General features: G+C 48.3%; 3 protein-coding genes and 1 pseudogene across 4 annotated transcripts; 1 reads left to right on the top strand and 3 right to left on the bottom strand.

Annotated features, from left to right (window-relative positions):
- The first annotated feature begins 736 nt into the window (after positions 1-736).
- Positions 737-19,810, top strand: LOC131138577 (F-box only protein 40-like). Of its 2 annotated transcripts, none has more exons than XM_078787898.1 (19): positions 737-3,698; positions 3,787-4,914; positions 5,142-5,671; positions 6,740-6,811; positions 6,893-7,025; positions 9,890-9,988; positions 11,471-11,558; positions 12,415-12,565; positions 12,640-12,943; positions 13,038-13,219; positions 13,333-13,533; positions 16,485-16,509; positions 16,700-17,243; positions 17,612-18,126; positions 18,193-18,372; positions 18,463-18,704; positions 18,774-18,905; positions 19,142-19,415; positions 19,484-19,810. In XM_078787898.1, coding segments are annotated over exons 11-19 (2,154 nt in total). In that variant the 5' UTR covers positions 737-3,698; positions 3,787-4,914; positions 5,142-5,671; positions 6,740-6,811; positions 6,893-7,025; positions 9,890-9,988; positions 11,471-11,558; positions 12,415-12,565; positions 12,640-12,943; positions 13,038-13,219; positions 13,333-13,531; the 3' UTR covers positions 19,724-19,810. The 2 variants fall into 2 exon arrangements, with proteins under 2 accessions (XP_078644024.1, XP_078644025.1); XM_078787899.1 differs by having other exon boundaries at positions 19,142-19,399; positions 19,484-19,672.
- aifm5 (apoptosis inducing factor mitochondria associated 5) lies at positions 6,170-11,366 on the bottom strand. Its single transcript, XM_058087630.2, has 19 exons — positions 11,218-11,366; positions 11,059-11,149; positions 10,867-10,976; positions 10,690-10,799; positions 10,563-10,607; positions 10,409-10,490; positions 10,202-10,314; positions 10,046-10,132; positions 9,884-9,975; positions 9,679-9,809; positions 9,241-9,356; positions 9,096-9,167; positions 8,962-9,025; positions 8,818-8,894; positions 8,633-8,750; positions 7,833-7,931; positions 7,069-7,144; positions 6,891-6,995; positions 6,170-6,821 (listed from the first exon to the last, which is right to left on the bottom strand). Exons 1-19 carry the CDS (start codon positions 11,234-11,236, stop codon positions 6,788-6,790), a joined length of 1,641 nt encoding a protein of 546 aa, XP_057943613.2. The 5' UTR covers positions 11,237-11,366; the 3' UTR covers positions 6,170-6,787.
- Positions 12,353-13,249, bottom strand: LOC131138272 (F-box only protein 30-like). Its single transcript, XM_078787902.1, has 3 exons — positions 12,984-13,249; positions 12,629-12,905; positions 12,353-12,549 (listed from the first exon to the last, which is right to left on the bottom strand). Exons 1-3 carry the CDS (start codon positions 13,091-13,093, stop codon positions 12,400-12,402), a joined length of 537 nt encoding a protein of 178 aa, XP_078644028.1. The 5' UTR covers positions 13,094-13,249; the 3' UTR covers positions 12,353-12,399.
- LOC144894593 (F-box only protein 40-like) lies at positions 14,696-15,924 on the bottom strand (annotated as a pseudogene).
- Positions 19,811-19,845: the final 35 nt, after the last annotated feature.

Genomic DNA, 19,845 nt, shown 5'->3' with positions numbered 1-19,845 from the left:
AGGTCTGGAAAAGTATTCAGTTCATCACTTAAGTGTTGCAGTGAGTCTGGGAAAAAGTATATGGAGTTTTGAATTGTCAAATCCGTAGGAACCCACTTCAAGGTTCAGACCTGCCTGTCTTCTTTAGTGGCACGTGTAGACCGTGACGTCATGTCTCAGACAAAGATATATCAATGTCCACGTAAATCGATTGTGATCCTCCTAATTGTATAAACGAGGAAAGAAGCTCAGGATATTTTCAATGAATTGTTCGTTTGGGTCGTATAGCACAATATCCCCCGCCATGTTATGCACACACGTGACTAAGCTAGCCACATTTGTGGAGGTATAAAACAAATTTCAACAATCACCAGCAGGTTGGCAGCTGCGCTTTCTAGGAAATGTGGCGCCACCAAGTGGTCGTAGTGAGACACCGCGTCATGACCTTTGTGCTAGTGCTTCAACTCATCCACTAAACTGCGTTAATGGGACTTGATGGATTATTTTCAGTCTTTCTATTAACTTCTGTCAAGAAAGTCCTTGTCAACTGTCTTTCCAGGAAGAAGCATACGAAAGTTGCTTTAAAGCAAAATAAGACATTTTTTGTGTAATCGTGCAGCCCTACTTGACTACTTCTCATACATTTTACAAACTTGATGCTCCTCGCCCTTTAGGTGTCATATCAACAGGTGATGCCTTCTGGCTTTAAACAGACATGATGTGTTTTTATTTGATGCCTTAATTAGCTCTCAGAGGCGGGGTACACCCTGGACTGGTCACCAGCCAATCTCAGGGCACATATAGACAAACAACCATTCACACTCGCATTTATACTTTGGAGTCGCCAATTAATGTGTTTAATTCATGTTTTATGTTAATGTTTTTGGAATGTGGGAGGAAGCCAGAGTTGGTCTTAACATCTCACTGGACTATTCGACAATGTTCCTTCCATGTTAATAAGTGTACAGTAATTAACATGAATGCATGGTGAAAGAAAGGGATTTTAATATCAAAATAAGAGGCAAACAATCAAAATGCAGAAAGGTTTATTTAGGACAAACAGCAATACAGAAATACTGCACATATTAAAGCTGTTTTCTATATTGTATATCCATCTTCCTCCTCACCTGCGGGTCAGTTCTGACCAGAACAGTTCTTCAGCTGGCAGCTTTAGCATGTTTCAGGAACATAAAGCTTGCCAGTGAAGAACTGCTGTGTGTCAGCCATCTTTGACATTATGATAGAAGGGGTCAGGAGTGCAAACTTCATTTTTATTTGTTTATCTTCCGTGGTGAAGAGGCTCCTGTAGAAAGACAAGAAAGGATATTTGAAACTTAAAGAGTGTGGCTATGAGATGGTGTGTATTCATTAAAAACACTATGTATTTATGAAAGACTTTAACCCTGACACCAACATTGTTTACAGTACTCTAGCCTGCGTGTGTGTGTGTGTGTGTGTCACATCTGACGACTGACGTGATGTTGATGAAACATGAGATGATTTGCCAGATTAGCTTTGTGTATCATCTCTGCAGGCTCATTGTCCCATCTCGACTACTCGTTGGTTACCATGGTTACGCACCAAGACCTATTTGAGCGTGTGTGTGTTCTGATTATGTACTTTCATTTAAGTCAGCTACAGATGTACCCAGTGGCGGAGCTACGTGGCCACGGTTGGTCACTTTCCAGCCACACTACTGGCCATCTAGACATTTCGGGGATCAACTTATTCCCACCCCTATGTGAGTAATGGGCTCACCGTGACTACCCCAATGAAAAATTTCTGTCTCGGCCACTACTTGTACCCTCATGACAACTTGTGTTGATTAGCACATGCTAGCACTCCAGCCAGAAGAGGTAAACAGGAAGTCAAACAAGTCTTCAGGGAGGATGTTGGACCTGAAGACTGACCAGAACCATTCAACATTTAAGGATCCCTGGATCACATGGAACACATTCTATTTGTGCACTTGGCCACTTATGACAAAATGTGCCGTCATGATGTGCACTCAACAGAGCAGTAATGGAGCCTAACCACCCTCGGCACAGTATACTTAGCGCAGTGTAAGTACGGAAGTGCGCAAATTCAAACACAGACTTCTTGCTAATCCTGTTGGAGGATGTTGTTTCCAGCATGTGTTGGTCCAATGTGCTCACAACCTTCCCGACTTCTGACTGACACACCATCATCCGTTGTTTCATCTCTGTGTTAACAAGGAGCACCATTGTTGCTTTGTTGTCTTCTTTTTCTTCCTCCTTTGTCGACTTCCTTCCTCCCTCCTTCCCAACAGTGCAGTCCAGCATTCCGCACATTCCAGCTGTGGATGTCCAAAACACAGCCTCGCCTCCTCCACCCCTTGTCTTCCAGCCTTTAAAACATCCCATTTGTCGATGTCATGGCTCTGTATGCTCTGTGGCTGCCATGATTGCTTCCTCCTCGGTCAGGTGGAGGGATGGTGGACGATGGCGTCATCCGCCGGAGCAAAGTAACGTAGCACACCATGTACACATCTTCAACGTGCACACCACAGAGCACACTAATGAGCAGGGTACTCGGGAGAAAGATGGCTGAGCGTGTGCTCTATCCTTTGACCTGCTGAGTCATGGTGCATGAATGAATCGGTCAGGTTGGACTAGACAAGGGGTGTCCAGACGCTTTCCTCAGAGGGCCACATACAGAAAAATGTTAGCATATGGGGGCCACATTTTCCAATGTGGGTCAGTATATTGTGGTACACCATTAAAAAAAAAAAAAAAAAGCTGTGGACCACAAATGTCCCCTGGGGATGAACTTTGGACACCTCTGAGTAGACCGAATCTTCATTTTTCTTCCAAGACATCTCCGACAATTGTACATGTCCAACTTTACAGGAACACTTCTGGGGAAGGCCCCAACCTGTTCACAATGAACAAATCAAGGACCATAAAGGTGTACTTGAAGGAGTCTGGTGTGGAAGAACTGGAACACACATGGACCCATTACAAAATCCTGACGAAAGTCATCACAGAAGAGTGGAAGCTGATGTCAGCTGCAAATACTTCACATCTTCAGTTTGTCTTGCCCATTGCTGCTGCCCAGTTGCCGGTGCTCACCTACTTTAGACTCCATCTGATCCTCTGTCCTGACCTCGTGAGGAGCGTGCGCAAGGTGATCCTCTGTTCCCTCAAATGAACATGCACACGAGCAATGAGGGTGTGACAGAAAATTGTTATAGGAGTCAAGTTGAAGCGACGGCCTCCATGTGATGGTCATTATGTCACACGACGGTTGGGGGGGCTCGTGACACAGCATTACTGGTGTGCTGAATTATGTAAGCAGTATCTTCACTCAGTCAAACACTTTCATAAAAGACACTTGTTTTTAAGGACATCGCCTGCTGATAAAAAAATGTATATATATATATTTGTAGGAGTCAAGTCAGCACTTTTTACCATGATTACATGACTACTATTAGCAGTAGTTAGTAGTACAGTACGAGGAATGTCGGTGCATTCAAGATGCATTCAAGACGACATGAAGCCAACATGTTCCTTTGCAGCCTTCCAGCCTGCTGACGTTACATTAGGACTTCCAGGTCTGATTCTGGACCACATTAACCCCTCCCTCTCTCGCTCTCTCTCTTCCTATGTGACGCGCACTGCTGCGGTTCCGAGACCTGTAGAGGGGAACTGGATTTGGGAAGTCTCAGCACCGGTCCATTGTCAAATGTCGTCACTGAGGTCAGCCATGCAGTACAAATCAATCAGTCATGTCGCAATCTGCCCACGACTAAGCAAACACACTCTCCCCACCTTCGGTTCGGTCCAGCAAGACGCGGGAGCCTCGCCCTCGGCGGCCCGGTAGAATCCAGAACATTCATCCGGCTCGGTCGTCGTTTACGTAAGTGAGCCACTGCACAGGCTGCAGCTGTGAAGGAGACAGAGTGGGACTTCAGCTCCTTTTACACAACTCCTGACTGCCCCTGAACTCCTCCCTCCCCACGCTCACGCACACACACACGTCCTAATCAGCCGGCTTCCCACGCCGATCAGCTGGCTGCGTGATGACGTGGGCGGTCAGGAGTTGGCTGACGTCAGATGACTTTAATGAGGCAGCAGTTTAAGGGGGTGACCATATTATACAGTATAGTTATATATAGTGGAAGCTTCATAAATTATATATAGAACTTTTTTTGCTTTTCACTAACTCAAGCAAAACTTCCAATTCATTTTAGGACCACAATATAACGTAATTACGAAGTAACCCACGGGATTGGTACAAAATAGTGTTACTATAATGACGATTTGATATTTAGAAAAATCAGTCATGAGACAATTTTAACTCCGCACACACTGTCCAATTGTCCAATTGAAGTTGCCGAGTCCATGACGGTACGACACATGACCGAACACATGATACAGGTAACTGTAGCCAATAAAGGTCATTTAAGGGCATTCAAACTTTTCTGGCCTCTTACTACGAGGACAATCAACTCTTAGTTTTCAAACGTTTAATTTGTCCAGTGCGATCTAGGTCGGCTGCTTGGTGTGTCAACCGTAAGTGTCGTGTAGAAACATTATTAGAGAAGAATTGTTCCGCCCCATTCGCTGTCATTCTACTAACGTCTGCTGTTGCCATGGATACGCGTTCTGTAGCTTCAGATATCCACATAGATAAGGCGTCGTATAACATCAACTCTTTTTTATGTCGCTTAAAATAAAGTGGCGGAAGAAAAAACATAGTTAAAAAACTTAATTGTCTTCGCCGACTAACTCATTTGTTGTGTTCAGGAAACAATACGATTTAGCTGCTTTAGCTTGTTAGCCTGTTTGTGCCGCATGTCGGAGGAAGACATCAACAAGATGAAGACTTGTAGTAGCTTAGAAAAGAAGAGCAAGAAAAGGAAGAAGAGGAAGAACGGCATTGCTGCTCCACACACGTCTCCACAGGATCCAGGTAAATCACAATATAATCTAAAGATGAAGTGGTCATGTGTTGCCATAGTGACAACGGTTGGTTAACGTGGCTATACTTGAGGACTTACTACAGCTTCACTGTCGAGTTTCATGTGTAATAATGTAAGAGATGCCTTTAGTTTGTTTAGATGGTATCTTGTAAAGCAGAGGAAGTTGGCTCAGAACTATTCATGTGTTTCATGAAAGTTCCTTAAATGTCATCTGCAGTCAAGCCACCTGAAGCCGTGCACTTGTCCCTGCTGCCGGCATGTACGAGGCCTCGAGGTCAAACATGCAAGCTGCAAGTGGCCTGCAAGAAGACCAAAGACCGACCCCTGGTAGACAAACCCCCCAAAGAGCTGGATTGGAGCAGAAGCGATGACGCCATGACAGCGGCCTGTGTGGCCCAGCTCAGTGTCCAGGTAACGGAGAGTCTGAGGTGGGAGGGTGCACTGGAGGACCCCCAGGCGGAGGAGGAGAGGCTTAAGGTGTACCGGGCCAACAGGAGGCGGCGCTATGTTGCTCAGCAAGAGACGCAAAAGCTGTCCATGCTGGCTGAGACATCGCAGCTTTTGAGCCAAGACAGACTGTGACATGTTCTTATTTGTTCACATTGAAAACACATTTTAAGATGCTTGAAGAAGAAGACACAAGAAACACTACAGCCTCCTCTTCTAAAAAACTGGCGATTCTTGTGGAATGACCCAACCAGCATCATGAGGAGGAGTAACAAGACCGTCCTCCACAGGAAGCTTATGGTAATCAAGCTTATTTGAGCATTGGTGTACAACTTTCAAGCTTTATTCCAGGGGTGTTCAAGGTGTGTCCACCCATGTGGCCATCTCTGTGTGGAGTTTGCATGTTCTCCCCATGCATGCGTGGGTTTTCTCCGGGTACTCCGGTTTCCTCCCACATTCCAAAAACATGCTAGGTTAATTGGCCACTCCAAATTGTCCATAGGTATGAATGTGAGTGTGAATGGTTGTTTGTCTATATGTGCCCTGTGATTGGCTGACGACCAGTCCAGGGTGTACCCCGCCTCTTGCCCGAAGACAGCTGGGATAGGCTCCAGCATGCCCGCAACCCCAGTGAGGATAAGCAGTAGAAAATGAACAAATGAATGAATATTGATTATAAATGCTATTTAACTCCCAGCTTACAGTACCACTGCTGGACGGTAGGTGGTAGAAGAGCAAATAAAGACACTGAAACAGTGCTGTTGTTTTAATTCATAATTAAATACAACATTAGTTTGATTGGAAACAAAGCAGGGCTTTTCATAGTAAACATTTGAACTTTAACAAAGCTTCAATATATTTTATAAGTTAGGGGTTGGTAAAGTAGCAAATAATCACATTCATTTGAAGTGGCTACTTTATTTGGCATTCATAATTCTTGCTTCACCAATGTAATCATACAGTGTTAATCTGAGGTCTTTTCTTATTGGATGCAGTTAGGTGGTGTGCCTAATAAAGTGTCCACTGGGTATGTTTCAACAACGGGTTTGAATTCATGTTATCGTATGTTCAAAGTGAGCATAAAGAAATAAATAATTGGACATTAAAATGAAATGACTCGATGAAACAGCCTAAAAGAGACATTAATGACATTGTATATTCTCTTGACTGTCAATCATACAGAGATTTGCCTTCTGCACATTTTTGACCCTGCCCTCCTAAAAAGCACCCGGCAGGTTGAGTGTAGTGTTGGGGAGGGGCGTGCAGTGACGTCCTCCATGTCCCTGAAGTGTAACGCTCCACAAAGATGATGTTGTCTAAACAAAAAGTTCTAAAAAGGTGAGGTATGTGTTGTTTGCACTCTTTCAGTCCACAAGTCCACCTGGTGAAGGACGCCAAGCTAGAGGCATGTGATCATCAAGACAACTGCAGCCAGCTCAGGTCGTCAGATCTGACACAGACAGTAATGTTTCTTTACGTGTGTGTCCATGTTTTAATGTGTGTGTGTGTGTTGGCTCACAGAGCTTCGTCCTTGGTGATGGCCCGTCCTGATACGAGCCTCTCGGCCACCGCAGAAACCGCCGGGTCATAGTTCAAGCTGGCCGCCGCTATGACCTCATCGTTCCTGCTCAAGGATGCAGATTAGAGCATCACGGTAAAAATGTTTGTGTACCTGTGTGTGTTTGTTCAGCACTCACTTGATGTACAATGCCAGGAACTTCCTGTCCTCAAAGTTTCCTTTCATGACTATTTCAGTGTATCCTTCCCCGTAGCCTGCACATTGCAACGCAGCTACGTTAGCATGCTACAAGGCATTTATTGATAAACACATAACTACAGCAAAAGGAGTTGCATTACTCACACTACAAATGGTGGGCATATTTTCCATAATATGGTGTGATGTATAGTCCAATTAATTTTTAGTGTTTTTAGTCTCCACTCGTCATTAACACAAGAATATCAGAGCACACACCTTCATTCGTCTAAAATATATGTAGAAATAAATGGCCGATTCAAACCGCGAAGCAAGGTAACAGTCGCGACTTTGTTGTTTGCATCAAATTATTACACTCCCTTGGAAAAACTGCGCAGGGAAATGATTGACACGTAGAAGAATGTATTCATACACACTGACTTAGTGTAAGAACACAGATAGTCAGCCAGCTACTTAAAAGCATTATTTTCCTCTGCATCATTATTATCGGATGCGGAAGATAAGCTTTCACTGCTGATCACCCTGTCTTTATGCAACACACCATTCACACTCACACAATTGGATCAGGTCATCTTTGTAACATGCTTTAACATACTTGCTTTCATCTGCCAAACATTGACCATACATACTGCGTTTGGACGGCCACTGGGTCACATGGTCACAACCCATCAATAATAATAAGAATCAATCAATAATAAACAAATTGATGGTTATCTACAAGTTGTGTAAGACGCTATGATGGCCCACCTGTGTAGCGGATGCTCTTCCCCAGCAGCATGGTCCAGTAGAACGGAACAGACTTGAGTGGAAGATTTTTGTTCAGCATATTGAGAGCTGCTATCCGCCCTAAACAAGAATCAACATCATCACCAGCAGCATCAACATAATAATTATTATCATCCTCATCACAGTTGTCATTCCAATCATTATCACTGTCATCACCATCAACACCAACATCTCGACCGCCATCGTAACCATAAACGTCATTGTCGTCATCAGCTTTATCCCAATTCTCATCCCCATCATCACCAACATCATCATCACCACAAACATCACCATCACTCTCATCCCCATCATCACCACCACCATTATCTCATTGTCACCATCATTATTGTCATGATCATCCTCATCACAATTCTCATCCCCATCATCATCACCACCACCACCACCACTCTTTGTCACCATCATGATCATCCTCATCGCAATTCATCCTCACCTCCAGCATCATTATCACCCCTATTCTCATCTCATTGTCACCATCATTACCATCATGATTGTCCTCATCATCATATTTCTCATCCCCATCATCACCACCATGATCATCATCGTCTCCACCATCAGCCTCATCATCATAACCCTCATTGTCACCATCATCCGCTTCATCATTGTCATCCTCATTACCATCATCATGACTATCCTCCTCCTCTCCGCCATCATCATTGTGGTCATCATCGTTCTCTTTGTCAATCTCGCGGTCACCCTTATCATAGCCATCTTGATTAATCTCATCATCCTCAAGGTGTCAATGTATGCACACTGAGAGTCACCGTGCGCCTGCGCCATCTGCCAGTGTCCAATGTTGACGGGTCGGTCCCGTGCCATGGTCAGAGGGAAGGTAGCCACGTCACCGCCGCAGAACACGCCGTGCACGTTGGTGCGCATGTGCTGTGGGAGAGAACATTTGTAAGAGGGGGTGAAGGTCACCCATCATCATCATCAACCTGACGCTGACCTTGTCCACTTGTACGAAGTTCCTGGAGTCCAACTTGACTGGACTTCCTCGCAGGAACTCCGTGTTTGGGAGGATGCCTGCAGGCAGAAAGCAGAAAGGCTGAGTCTGTGATGGCGGTCACTGCGTGCTTGAGAATCTACGTACCGACTGCCACGATCAGAATGTCAGCCTGGATGACCTTCCCACTCCTCAGCACCACCTGGTTGACCTTGAAGAATCAGTCACACCGATGACCTCTGAACCCTGGGGGTGACCTCTCCCAAATGAGTGTGACTTACCTTTCCATCCACGCCCCTGACTTCACTGACGTTGTCATTCATGTAGAAGGTTACGTTCCTCTCGGCCAACATCTACTGGAGCCACACGCCCTCAGTCAGGCTTTGCTGTGATGTCACATGACACATTGTTCTGCGTCGTGCTTACCGTCATGGTGACTCGGCCGATCTCAGGTCCCAGCGTGTTCTGGTAGGGGAGCTCGCTGCTGCCGATCACCGTGATACTGGAAGCCTTGTCAATCAAATAGGAAGCCACCTCCATGCCTGAGGTCGACATGGGTGGTGTCAAGTGGAGTCTTGTACTTTGATAAGTCTGCTGTATACACTGTACACATTCTAACAATGTCACATGCTCCCAGACCCATTACTGCACGTACTGGCTATGCCTACTACGTAGCCAAGATGGTGTCCGCTCACCTTTCACTCATCACACTCAACATTCTGTAGGTACTGACTGCACTGCATTTTGCTGCACTTAAAAGCTAACTGAGTACAGAAGTGCCCAAATGGAGACCCAGCTGTGGTGGTCTTTCTTTCCACAGCGCTCCACTCGTGGTTCTATTGTGGCTCTGTTGTTGTTTCTTACCAACAAAGGAAGTTCCCACAAGGACAACATCACAGCCCAGACAGGAGGTGTGGATTTGACGTGCGTCCTCTGGTGACTCCAGCTTCTTGATGTTGTCCAGCTTCATTCCGGGAACGTCCAGACCTTTAGCTCTACATAAAACACTCTCACGGACTCAAATGCACGACATGTAATAACCGTTGTGTGTTTGTTGTGACGTTGTTACCTGCAGCCCGTCGCGATGAGGAGCTGATCGTAACGCTGCACAGAGCCGTCGTCAAATGTCACCGTCTTCTCGTTCGTGTCTACAGACAGTGCCTGTGCAGCCAGAGTGAGTGTGCATGTGATGTGCACTGCACACACACACACACACACAAAGTAGACTCACTTCCTTCTGTAGCTGAACTTCAATGTCGTATTTGTGGTAGAAGTCCATCCTCCTCAGCAGGATGCTCTCACTGTCCACGTTCATCACCTGGGGGAGGGGACACCCGTGTACCAATAGTTGTGTTGTAGTTTTTTAACGCTTGTGTCACACTCGCACCTTGCTGAGCCGTGTCTTGTCATAAGGCAGAAGATCGTCTCTGGTTACCATGACAATTCTTCCTCCAAAGTTCTCCTGGCGTAACGTCTCAGCGCAGATCAGTGACGCCACCCCTGTGTGTGTGTGTGTGTGTGTGTGTGTGTAACCAGAGGTCAAACAGCAGGGTCAAAGGTGACCACAGCAGCTCACAGAAAGTGTGTATTTCACCTCCCCCCAGCAGCAGCATGGTATGAGTGACCCCTGACACAGCAGCACCCATCTTCTTCATTCTTCTCTGCTGCTCTAACATCTGAACCAGCATCACACACACATCAGCACGTATGTACACTCACACACACACAAAGTTGGAGAAACAACTCACATTTTTGTTGACGGACACATAAACCTTGTTGTTGTGGATCATCACCTTCAAGAGACAAAAAGTTGTGATGATGGTGAGTGTGAGGGTGGGGGAGGGTGGGGGGGGGGGGTCTGAGAGGCATGTGCACCTTGTGGCAAGGCAAACAGTCCATGCCAGGAAACTCCTCCACGTCACCAGTGTGCACGTTGAAGCAGGCGCCGTGCCACGGACAGCGCACACGGTGCCCTGAAATCACGCCTGAGCACACGCACATAATCATATACGTATATTTCCACGTGAAGATGGTGTATGGATGTGCACTCACCTTTACTAAGAGGAGCACCATAGTGTGTGCATTGGTTCCCTGTGGCGCTGTACTGACCCTCACTGCGGGTCAGCAGAACACTGTGGTGACCGACTTCCACCTCTAACATCCTGACATGTACAGTACACACACGCACTTTTTTAGCAAGCCCCTTTAGTAAACACAGAACCTTGAGGTCCATCTCACACTCACTGTCCATCCTTCAGGTCCGATTCCAGACACACGGCTTGGACAAGCTCCTCTGATGAGTCGTTTGGGTCAGAGTTGACAAAGTCCTGATGGTCTGAACACATAACATACAGGAGTAGTGTCAAATGAAAGTCCATACAACTTCTGACCCGGGTGACTCACGTGCTTGGTTGGCAGCCATGTTTCTCACTGACACAGTCTGACCGTCCGTCACACGTCATTCATCTCATCAGCTCAGTGATGGGATCCCAGATGGTGTCTGTGACAACATTTTTATGGCTGAGCTTCATCCGCCTCCAGGCCTTCAAAGTGTGGACTATTGGACCCGTGTCTTTTAAAAAAAAAAAGTGTCTTCTGACGGAGCGAGTGAAGCGTTGATGTCCGTGCTCACGTTGCGACTGTGTTGTTGTTCCAGGCAGAGGCAACCGGCTTTGTGTGGAAAATGCTGACCAGGCAGCGATCGCTGTGAATGGAGCCAAACAAAGAACAACCTGCACGCTTTGGTACCAACTTTTATTTAAGATGCTCACCACCTGCATGGAGGTGACTCACATGTGGTTTCATTTCAAATGTAAACACTTCCCTGAAGGCATTATAATGCAACACACACACATCAAGTAGCAGCACTCATAGCAGTAGTAATACACAGTATTCAACACAGGGAACACAGTTGTGTTGTAGTAGTATTGCGATCCCAAGAGAGATATACATTATAGTGAGTGTATATACATACGTAGATATAGCACACTGCCGTATTTACACATAAGTGCGTTCACATTGAGTATGGCTAAATGCAATGTACTGCCAGTAACCGGATGTTGCACTCAAAACGGTCAAAGTGGTACAGTAATGGACACTTACCACCCTCAATAGTTGCCATGCTGGTGGCTAATTAGCAACCCATAGCAGTGGAAATGAGTGGAAGAGGCTTGTACTGTGTACACTGTGCACTTAGTTCTCAAAGGAGTGACATTTGGAAGTGTAGTGCTATGCTAAATCCAAGACATATCATACTCATTCTCTCCTTTTTAATGGTGTATTGCAACAACTCCATTTTGTCCAAGTGTCCAGGGTTGCACATTCACTTCTCAACCAGGTACCACCTGTATGAACCGTGAGAGCGGGGCAGCATGGCCCCAGCCTTGTCACTCACGAATGTTGATGGATGATTGTTGTAGATAAAAATTGAGGTTGTGTTGTGAGCATTGATATCTAGGGAAATGCTGATATATGATTTATTTTGACACATAATGACACGTCATGTCATATTGTGATTGAAGACATTCAAGTCCCTTGATTGTGACTAACTAGTCTATGAACTCAATCACTGGATTGCACCCCTTTTCACTTTTGTTCAAGGGGTGGCAGCTTCACCTGCTCTAGCCTGGAGTCTCGCTCGTAGTAAGAACACACCCTCAGATGCTCTGACATGGACGGAACGTCCCGGAAGCACCAATTGTCCACGGGAGAGAAGGCTGTGCTGAAGTGCCACACCTGCAGACAAGGACATGTTAGTACCACCTCGCCGCCTGTCCACAAAGCTTGAAGACATCATCTGACATGTTCCTCTCACCTTCTGCTCAGCCTTCCAACTGACCCTACCCTGAGGGCCGGACGTCCTCTGCCAGCGCAGCGTGACCATCCCTCGGACCGGCAGCAGAGAGGAGCACACCTGCCTCGTGAGGCGGGACACCAGAGCCAGCTGGGACAGGGACAGGCTGTCCAAGAAGCTGGCTATATGACACAGGACTTCGTATGGCAGCAAGCTCAGAGTGGGTCCGCCTGAGGAATTGTAGGGAGATCCAACGGGTGGGATGGTGGGACGCAGCTGGAAGCAGCCCAGATCCTCCCTGAAGAAGATGATCCACATCATCAAAAGCTTCGTCAGGTACGTTCATTTTTACAGGTCATTTTTGATGAGTTCTCACGTGAAGATGACGCTGGCCTCCTGACTAGATGGTCTGAACCTCTTCTGGCTGAAGGTGCAGCCCAAATACGCCAGCGGACATCTCTGCTGGAACCAGCCATTCACGCACATCTGGATGTCGCTGTGCACGTTTCTGCATCATACCATCAGAACAGCAATATGCAAATGACTCTCCTGGAATTCATCTGGCTACTCCGTAGACGGAGACTGACGTCACATCCACGCAGTGACCACAAGGTAACCAACTTGTAATGTGCAGCATATTCCCTCCTGTGGAAGGCGTGTCCACACAGCGAGGTGAAGGCGGAGCTGGCTTTGTGGTGGCGGCTGCTCACACTCTCCACCTGCAGTTGGAGGTGGAGCTCTGCCGTCTTCTTGGCCATCAGGTCTGCCAGCGACGTGTTCCTACCGAAAGGAGCTGAAAGGAAGTTGTACGTCTGCGTGCCCTCATCCTGCAGGAGACCATCCGTGCACACCTTCTCTGCGATCAGGTGACCTCGCTGCTCATTCTCCAGCGAGCACAGCAAGGAGGCCTGAGGAGCACACTTGATGTAAGTCTCATGATGACGATGATGATGGAGGATGATTTTAAGACCAGTTGAAAACTCTAAAGCATTTACCTTTTCATTTTAACAAAGTTCGAAGTAGAGCTTCAAAATGCAAAAAGAAATGGGAGTGTGATGTAGAAAAAATTGGACTAAGCAATTTATGGCAAGCAACCATGAAACTGAAATGGGATGTTAATCAGCTGATCGGTGTTGCCGTGGTGGTACTGCAGTTGGGCCATGAGAGGTCATTAAAAATATGATTATTTTTTGCAAATATTCATTCATTCATTCATTTTCTACCGCTTATCCTCACGAGGGTCGCGGGGGTGCTGGAGCCTATCCCAGCTGTGTTAGGGCGAGAGGCGGGGTACACCCTGGACTGGTGGCCAGCCAATCCCAGGGCACATATAGACAAACAACCATTCACACTCACATTCATACCTATGGACAATTTGGAGTGGCCAATTAACCTAGCATGTTTTTGGAATGTGGGAGGAAACCGGAGTACCCGGAGAAAACCCACGCATGCACGGGGAGAACATGCAAACTCCACACAGAGATGGCAGAGGGCGGAATTGAACCCTGGTCTCCTAGCTGTGAGGTCTACGCGCTAACCACTCGCCCGCCGTGCAGCCCCTTTTGCAAATATTATTTTAAAAATGATTTTTATTGTAAAATATTTATTGTACGATTAAAAAAATATTTACAGACCTAAGTAATAACCTATTGAGTGTTATTGACCTGTCACAATATTTTAGGAACCTTACAGTTTATGTTCAATTCCACCCTCGGCCATCTCTGTGCTGTGTGGAGTTTGCATGTTCTCCCCTTGCATGCATCAGTCCAAATTCCTCCCACATTCCAAAAACATGCTAGGTTAATTGGCGACTCCAAATTGAGTGTGAATGGTTGTTTGTCTATATGTGCCCTGTGATTGGCTGGCAACCAGGGTATCCAGGGTATACCCCGCCTCTTGCCCGAAGACAGCTGGGATAGGCTCCAGCACCCCCTTGACCCTCGTGCGGAAAAAGTGGTAGAAAATGAATGAATGAATGAATGAATCTTCAACATTTTTGTCTCACTCCCATTTTTTCTTTTACATTTTCAATCTAGAACCTAGAACCACCTAAGAACTAAAATTTTGATCTGGAGTGTATAGTGTCGATTAGCTCTGAAGGCTCACCTGAACCTCCTCCCAGATGGGCATGTCCTCTGGCAACCCCCCCAGGTCGCAGGTGTCCACGGCCTTGCTTTCCCGCTTGTAGAACCCTGGGTTGCGGATGCGACTCTGCTTTGCGGAAAAGCTGCTAGGAACCTTGAAGGTCCTCACGGCGATAATCTTCATGGGTTCCAGGTGTCCGTACTCAAAGTTATTCTTCCTGGGCGGGCGGTACAAGGAGCCCCCCCCCCAGTTAAAGCCCTTCTGTGTGCGGGTGCCGGCTGTCTCCGCCGCCATGGTGGCACCCAGCCTCCTGGCCCCACCTGCTGCCTGGTGGTGGCCCCTGTCTGTCGCTGCCGTCTCTCGGGCCTCTCTGCAGCCCCCCATGGCCATGCTAAACATGCTCTCCCATGCGTTGTAGTTCTCCAGCAGGGCGTCACTCACGCCCAGACCCCCCCTGGCCAGAGCCTCCCTCTCCTCCTGTGTGAGCTCCTCTTCTTCCTCATCATCCTCATCTTCCTTCTCAGGTGGAGTGTTGAGGTCGAAGGTGACGAAAGACTCCCAAGTCTTTCCTGATGCCTCCTTCTTGGCGGTCTTCCTCTTCTTCTCCTCCTCCTCCTTCTTCCTCTCCCTCTCCTTCCTCCTCTCCTCTTCCTCTTCCTCGCCAACGCTCCGTGTCAGTTCAGGAAAAAGCTTCCTCATCTTCAGTGAGTGGAACAAATTGTCCTGGTCTCTCAGGGCCAAGGCCAGGTCCAGGTCCAGCTCCGGGTCCTGGCCTACCCCCTGCTGGTGCTCCTTCAGCAGGTTCCAGTGCAGTTCTGGGTTGGGGTGTGAGTGTGCGTCGTTAGTGGGCCATCGGTTCCACTCCATGCTGCAGACCACCACGCTGGCGGGGCACACCTGCAGGTGGGCCGCCTGCTGGGAGCGTCTGACGTGGGCGGGGCAACCGTAGGCGGCGTTGAGGCAGGGGGCGTTGACGTTGGGGCACAGCAACAGGTGCTCCTCCTCTTTGCACAGGTGGAAGACCGCCCCACAATGCAGACAACATGGGACCAGCGGGCAGCACATGCCGCTCTCCACCGGTGCCCTGCAGCGTCTACTGCAACAGGAGGCGCAGTGGGCATGCTGGCACCCCCTGCTGGCTGCATGGGACCCACTCTGGGCGGAGGAGGAGAAAATACATAAATAATAAACAATACAAGACGTTTTGCTTTACACAAAGTGTGACTCACCATCTTCAGAGTAGCTCAAAGTTTTGCCGGAGCTGCTTCAGAGTAGATCCAGTCTAGATAGATCTGCATAGAAAGACAAACGTGCAAACAGGAAGTCATAGGACGTCTCCAGGGAAAAGGTTTAAAGACGTTTGCTGTTGAGGTTCTCCAGCAGGAATCTCGTTCATCTTAAAATTAGCTCGGCAGGTTCACTGACTCCTCCCTCCAGTTTGACAGCTGCCATAAACACGCCTGAGGCCTCACCCTTTCACCACATGTTAATAATACATATGTTCACTTTCTCATACATTCACATGTTCATACATTCACATGTTCATACATTCATATGTTCATACATTCATGTTTGAATTTACCACTTTAGTGAGGACACAGGCTTCGATTTGAACAAGGCTGGTAACATAAACCTCCTGCTGCCACTTTTTGACCTCCTGGGGAGCATTTCATGTTCCCTACACGCCTCCTCTATTTTTAACACACACACACACACACACACACACGGTGTTTACAGGTCAGAGAATAAGGAACTTCTCTCTTGTGTCTCCTTGTTGTCTTTGTGTTTACAGGACAGGCAGAAAGGACCGAGCGATGGTAAGGTTACATGTTCTTGTGTCTATGCTGTCATGTTACGTGTCATTATGTGTTGCTTCATGTCGCCATTGCATGTTTCCTGCTGTTGATGTTGTCCTGTTGTGTCACGTGTTGCTTTGTAGTTTTATTGTGGAAGTGTCAAACATGACCTTGACTCCGCCCATCGTTTTTGTGTCTCCTCTCATCTCAGAGTAGGTGCCGTGCAGCCAGCAGGGGGTGCCAACATGCTCACTGCACCTCCTGCTACAGCAGACGATGCAGGGCGCCAGTGGAGGCCGGTGTGTGCTGCCCGCTGGTCTCGTGCCGCCTGCTCTGTGGGGCGCATTTCCACCTGTGCAAAGAAGAGGAGCACCTGCTGCTGTGCCCCAAAGTCAATGTGCCCTGCCTCAATGCCGCCTATGGCTGCCCGGCCCACCTCAGACGCTCCCAGCAGGCAGCCCACCTGCAGGTGTGTCCTGCCAGCGTGGTGGTCTGCAGCGTGGAGTGGAACCGATGGCCCGCCGACCACACCGACCCGCACTGCCCGCAATGCCTACAGGAGAACGTCTTGAAAGAGAATGAGTGCCAGGAGGAGGCCCTGGATGTCGCCATGGCGCTGGTGGATCAGGAAGACCTATTTGCCCGATTGAAGATGAAACCCCTGTTCCCTGAACTGATGGACCCTCAAGAACAGCAGGAGGAGACACAGGTGGACGCCATAAGACAGATGATTGACTGCCCAAACATACATGAAGGTAAATCATTACCTCATGTGATCTTCCCTAGCATTGTTCTCAATAGCATTCATTCATTTCACGAGGGTCGCAAGCATGCTGGAGCCTATCCCAGTTGTCTTTGGGCGAGAGGCGGGGTACACCCGGGACTGGTGGCCAGCCAATCACAGGGCACATATAGACAAACAACCATTCACACTCACATTCATACCTATGGACAATTTGGAGTGGCTAATTAACCTAGCATGTTTTTGGAATGTGGGAGGAAACCGGAGTTCCGGAGAACACCCACGCATGCAGACATTTCAAACTCTGTCTGAAGAGCCGCATGCGTCTCTGGAGCCGAGAGCTGCTGCCGACCCCTGTTCTAACTTGATGGTGTCCCACAGGGTCACTCACTAAAGAAGACAGCGCTTGTGAGGACATGGTCACCATGGAGACAGATGCAGGTGAAGCGAGGGGGTCTTTGGTGGTCAGCAAGGAGAAACTGAAGCTGAGTGAGATGATGTTTGGGATGGACAAAGGCGGCTGTGCGCTGGCTGAGGCAAAGCAAATGCAATCAGAACCAAACTCTCGACCCCGCCAGAAAGACTTGCTTCATAAAGGAGACGAAGATCCAGAGAAAGGTGGGAAGAACATGAGTGTGGACATAAAAGGAGACGCTGCTGGTGCAGAGACATTCGCACCTCCAGACACAAGCAAGACAGGCCTGGCGCCGTGGCAGGAGGGGGTTCTGGAGCGTCTGGGCCAGGAGCTGAGCCCACATGAGTACAACATGTACGTGGTCCATCACGGCCGCATGCTACTTGCTTTTGGACAAATTGAGGCGTGTACGCCCCGAGAGAAGGACTTCGTCTACGGGAGCCTGGAGCCCATTCCCGTCCAGACTTTGCGCTCCTTCAAGGTGATCTCCATCGCCGTGCATCATGTTTTCTGGAAGAATGTCACGCTCACATTCTCTCTCCTGTAGGTTCCAGACAGCTACCACTACCGGCGTCGAGTTCATCTGTATGACACCGCCGCCCGAGCCCTCAGTGAGACTCGCAGCGTGGACACGTCTGAGCTCCAAGTCAGCGAGGAAGACTTCTTTAGCGACGAAGCAGCTGACACTCTGCTGGGATACGCAGAGAGGGAGGTCAGAGGGCACAAGGTTAGGTGACTACCTCGTCTTGACCCACAATGCAACACAGCTAAACCACATTTATGAACACCATGAACATCAATGATGATGTTTTCCCAGATCAGTGAGTCCAAAGCAGCAGACGGGCTCTATGTGGACGTGGGAACACAAACATACTCGTTCCGCTCTGCGCCATTTAAGCGTGACATCACCTTGGCGGAGGTAACATCTGGCAGGCCGCTGAAGCTCTACTTGAGACTGCAGGACGAGAGCGTGAGCGGCCGACACAACCGAACCAGTTGTGTCTTCAACTTCCTGTGCGGCCACAGCTTTCTGCGTAGGGAGTTCTCCTCACATGTCAAGTAAGAATGGCGAACGCGGCGGTCTTCCCGATGGATGATGATCTTATTTTTGCGTCCTGTGTCCCTCAGGAATGTCCACGCTGACATTCAGTCGTGTCTGAGCGGGTGGTTCGAGCAGAGGTGCCCCCTGGCCTACTTGGGCTGCACGTACACTTGGAGGAGGTTCCAACCTGCCAACCATGACGCCTTCGTCACCTACAAGTCAGAGTTTTTATGTTTAATACACATTGCTTCATGTCTGTACACACCACTAACGTGTCCCCTAATGTGATGTTCTCATGTGATGCTCGTGGTCTTTAACATAACTTCTGGAGTTCTGGAATACATTTCTCAACTTGACCTTCTCTATCACGATGTCAGCGTCAACGCTTTTACAAACCACTGGGTGGCGTTAGAGGTCATTTCCTCTTTCAACTTTTGAGCTTCTCTTTCTTCAGTCAGCACCTACGCAGTTTCAACTTGCGTCCCACACAAGAACCTTCAGCGGCAACTGCTGGTGGGGGTGAGGGGTCCGCTCTGAGCGCACTGCCCTACGAGGTCCTGTGTCACGTGGCCAGCTTCCTCGACAGCCTGTCCCTGTCCCAGCTGGCTCTGGTGTCCCGCCTCATGAGGCAGGTTTGCTCCTCTCTGCTGCCGGGCCGAGGGATGGTCACGCTGCGCTGGCAGAGGACATTAGGCCCCAAGGGGGCTGTCAGGTGGACAGCTGAACCTGTACGACCACCCTCTGCTTGACTGAATCCTTCAGGACTCTGAGGCTAACCTCTTACTCGTCTGTCCAGGTTTGGGAGTTCAGTCGTCTCTTCTCCTCGGTGGACTCATGGCAGATGAAGAACGAGCCCCCGATGTCTGCCCACCTTAAAGTCTGCCCTTTCTATGAGACCACCATGCCTAGTCAGCCTGTGCCTCTACTCCGTGTGACTGAGGAACATGTTGGTCCACATGTTGGTCCACATGTTGGTCCACATGTTGGTCCTCAGTCACCCAGCCTGGTCAAACACTTCACATCTGGACGGTCCTGAGAGACACATACTGTTCCTTTGAAAGTCTTCCAAGCAGTATTGTGTGTGTGGGGGGGGGGGGGGTACACTGCATGGTTCTATTTTCTGTTTAATATATCATATTAAACCCTTAAAGGAAGCTG

This window comes from Doryrhamphus excisus, linkage group LG21, assembly GCF_037039965.1.
Source record: "Doryrhamphus excisus strain RoL-2023G ecotype Guam linkage group LG21, RoL_Dexc_Guam_v1.1, whole genome shotgun sequence".
NCBI classification, from domain to species: Eukaryota; Metazoa; Chordata; class Actinopteri; order Syngnathiformes; family Syngnathidae; genus Doryrhamphus; species Doryrhamphus excisus.
This window is presented reverse-complemented; position numbering and strand designations above follow the sequence as displayed.

What these genes read in the sequence shown, in the direction of transcription:
- LOC131138577 (XM_078787898.1), top strand. An exon ending in CTGCCCAAACATACATGAAG is followed by an intron (nt 17,244 to 17,611) that starts GTAAATCATTAC and finishes GGTGTCCCACAG; the next exon opens with GGTCACTCACTAAAGAAGAC. An exon ending in AGACTTTGCGCTCCTTCAAG is followed by an intron (nt 18,127 to 18,192) that starts GTGATCTCCATC and finishes TCTCTCCTGTAG; the next exon opens with GTTCCAGACAGCTACCACTA.
- LOC131138272 (XM_078787902.1), bottom strand. Translation starts at nt 13,093, where the DNA reads ATGTGCGTGAATGGCTGGTTCCAGCAGAGATGTCCGCTGGCGTATTTG. An exon ending in GAGGCCAGCGTCATCTTCAC is followed by an intron (nt 12,906 to 12,983) that starts GTGAGAACTCAT and finishes CATCTTCTTCAG; the next exon opens with GGAGGATCTGGGCTGCTTCC. An exon ending in GTTGGAAGGCTGAGCAGAAG is followed by an intron (nt 12,550 to 12,628) that starts GTGAGAGGAACA and finishes CCTTGTCTGCAG; the next exon opens with GTGTGGCACTTCAGCACAGC.
- aifm5 (XM_058087630.2), bottom strand. An exon ending in TCGGACCTGAAGGATGGACA is followed by an intron (nt 10,977 to 11,058) that starts GTGAGTGTGAGA and finishes TGTACATGTCAG; the next exon opens with GATGTTAGAGGTGGAAGTCG. An exon ending in AAGTTCAGCTACAGAAGGAA is followed by an intron (nt 9,976 to 10,045) that starts GTGAGTCTACTT and finishes CTGGCTGCACAG; the next exon opens with GCACTGTCTGTAGACACGAA.